Source organism: Marmota marmota, unplaced genomic scaffold (genome assembly GCF_001458135.2).
Source record: "Marmota marmota marmota unplaced genomic scaffold, marMar, whole genome shotgun sequence".
Lineage (NCBI taxonomy): Eukaryota > Metazoa > Chordata > Mammalia > Rodentia > Sciuridae > Marmota > Marmota marmota.
Genome location: NW_026011704.1, coordinates 1 through 2,051, shown reverse-complemented (window position 1 = coordinate 2,051; position 2,051 = coordinate 1). Strand labels below are relative to the sequence as shown.

The 2,051-nt window shown below is 35.3% G+C and overlaps 1 protein-coding gene across 1 annotated transcript; it reads left to right on the top strand.

Annotated features, from left to right (window-relative positions):
* Positions 1 to 214: 214 nt before the first annotated feature.
* Positions 215 to 1,997, top strand: LOC125614948 (putative zinc finger protein 705EP). The gene is made up of 3 exons (XM_048797779.1): positions 215 to 234; positions 716 to 798; positions 1,224 to 1,997. Exons 2-3 carry the CDS (start codon positions 718 to 720, stop codon positions 1,830 to 1,832), a joined length of 690 nt encoding a protein of 229 aa, XP_048653736.1. The 5' UTR covers positions 215 to 234; positions 716 to 717; the 3' UTR covers positions 1,833 to 1,997.
* Positions 1,998 to 2,051: the final 54 nt, after the last annotated feature.

Here is a 2,051-nt window from a genome sequence, read left to right as displayed (position 1 = left end):
TATTTTCTCTGCTAAATGGTTTCTCCCACTGCCTTGGTTCTCTGAACTGCTGCTAAGTCATCTTCATGGCCCTGATGATAATGCACATTTCTTGGCAGAAAACCTAAAATCTAATTCCCTTCTTTCCCATAAATAGGGTATATGTTCTGTAAATAGAAGGGACTTTGCATCTGGAGCAAGAAGAAATTCTGTGGATGGTAGAAGGGATAGGGTTTCTCCCAAGCCAGAGTGCAGGTAGGAAACAGAGAATTTTGTGATTCAGTAGAGATGGGTGCCCAGCCAGTGACTGAGCTTGGAAATATTAAGTGATGTATTTATGTACCTTGTTGTCTAAAACATAGTGGGGGATAATGGGACTAATTTCTCACATATTGACCTAGATCTTTTATTTTACATTCAAAATGTTTCCTCTATAATTATATATTTATTGAGGGCAAAACATGTTACTGATTTTTTTCAGGTCAATTTGTATGAATTCTTTTCCAAATTTCTCCTTTAAATTTTTGTTCTCCATTACATTAAAAAAAGTAATTCTGTCCATATATCTTTTATAATTACCAGTGTTCTATTTTTCTAAAATAGACAGTTTTTCTTGACTTAAGCCATTTCCTCCTGAAAGTGTTAATTATGAACAAAATTCTCATGAGATTGTTGATACTCAACTTTGTCTGTCTCTGAATTTCATGCTACCAAATCATATTTCCAACTATTCTAGGGATGGAAATTGCAAATCAAAAACATGAAATGATATGCAGAGCACTTTTGAACAGGAAGGACACACCCATCAACATGTCAATGGTGAGTTTCAGGGATGGGAACACTAATTATGTAAATTAAAGACCTGTCAGTGGAATAAATTAGTTATTGAGTACAATTTCATGGCTGTAATTCTGCTGCCATTACATAATTTCTGAGTCCAAAGATCTGTATAGTTTTCATTCTGTGAGAAATTAACAAGATCCCAAAATAACAAGCATTTATCAAGAAGCAAATCTTTGAAATATTGAAGACCATAAAGTTAATCTGAGCCCCTTTAAATAAAATACTAGCAAATGGAAAATACTTGGCTCTCCAGGAATTATGTGCAATGTGTTTTGGGGTTAAAAGCAAAAAGATTTTTTTCTTATTATAATTGTTTGTTGTCTAATTCTTATGTAGAAAAATTAATTTGTAAGTTTATATGGAGACATCATTAAGAAATGTTCATCTTCTTTACAAAGCAGAAATCTCATGTTCAAGAGGATTTCTCTGGATGGAAAGACTTGGAGGAAAATCTGCATCACAACACTGCATGCATTCAATCTCTGTTTACTCACCCTGCAAAGAACCAGTGGGTCAACAAACACTGTGGAGGATCCCTTGCTGATCATTTGTATCCAGATGAAAACAAGAAAAAATATTGTATCTCATGTGAAGGGCAGGAATGTTTGAAAGGGCATAGGGATTTTTTACGACCCAGAAAATGCAATAAGAACGACCCTGGAGAGATACAATATGAATGTCATCTATGTTGCAAACACTTAAATCAAACCTCTGATCTCAGGAGAATCAATGAAACTAAAACAGGAGAAATGATGTGTGAATGTAATTTTTGTGAGAAAGTTCTTAGGAACTGTTCTGAGCTTAGACAACATGAGAGAACCAAAACTGGTGAGAAGAAAATGAATGCCATGTGTGTGGGAAAGCCTTCAGGAAGTCTTACAACCTTAAAATGCGTGAGAAAGTCCATACTGGAGAGAAACCATACAGATGCCATTGGTGTGGGAAAGCCTTTTGTAAATTATACAACATTCAAATGCATGAGAAAACTCACACAGGAGAGAAACATATGAATGCCAGGTGTGTGGGAAAGCCTTCAGCAAATCAGTTCATCTTAGACATCATCAGATAATCTACACAGGAGAGAGACCATACCAATGTCAATTGTGTGGAAAATCCTTTGGTCTATCATACTGCCTTAGAATACATGATAGAATCCGCACCGGAAAAAAATGATATCAATGCCAATTTTGTGGGAAATCCTTTGGTCAGTCATACCACCTTAAAATACA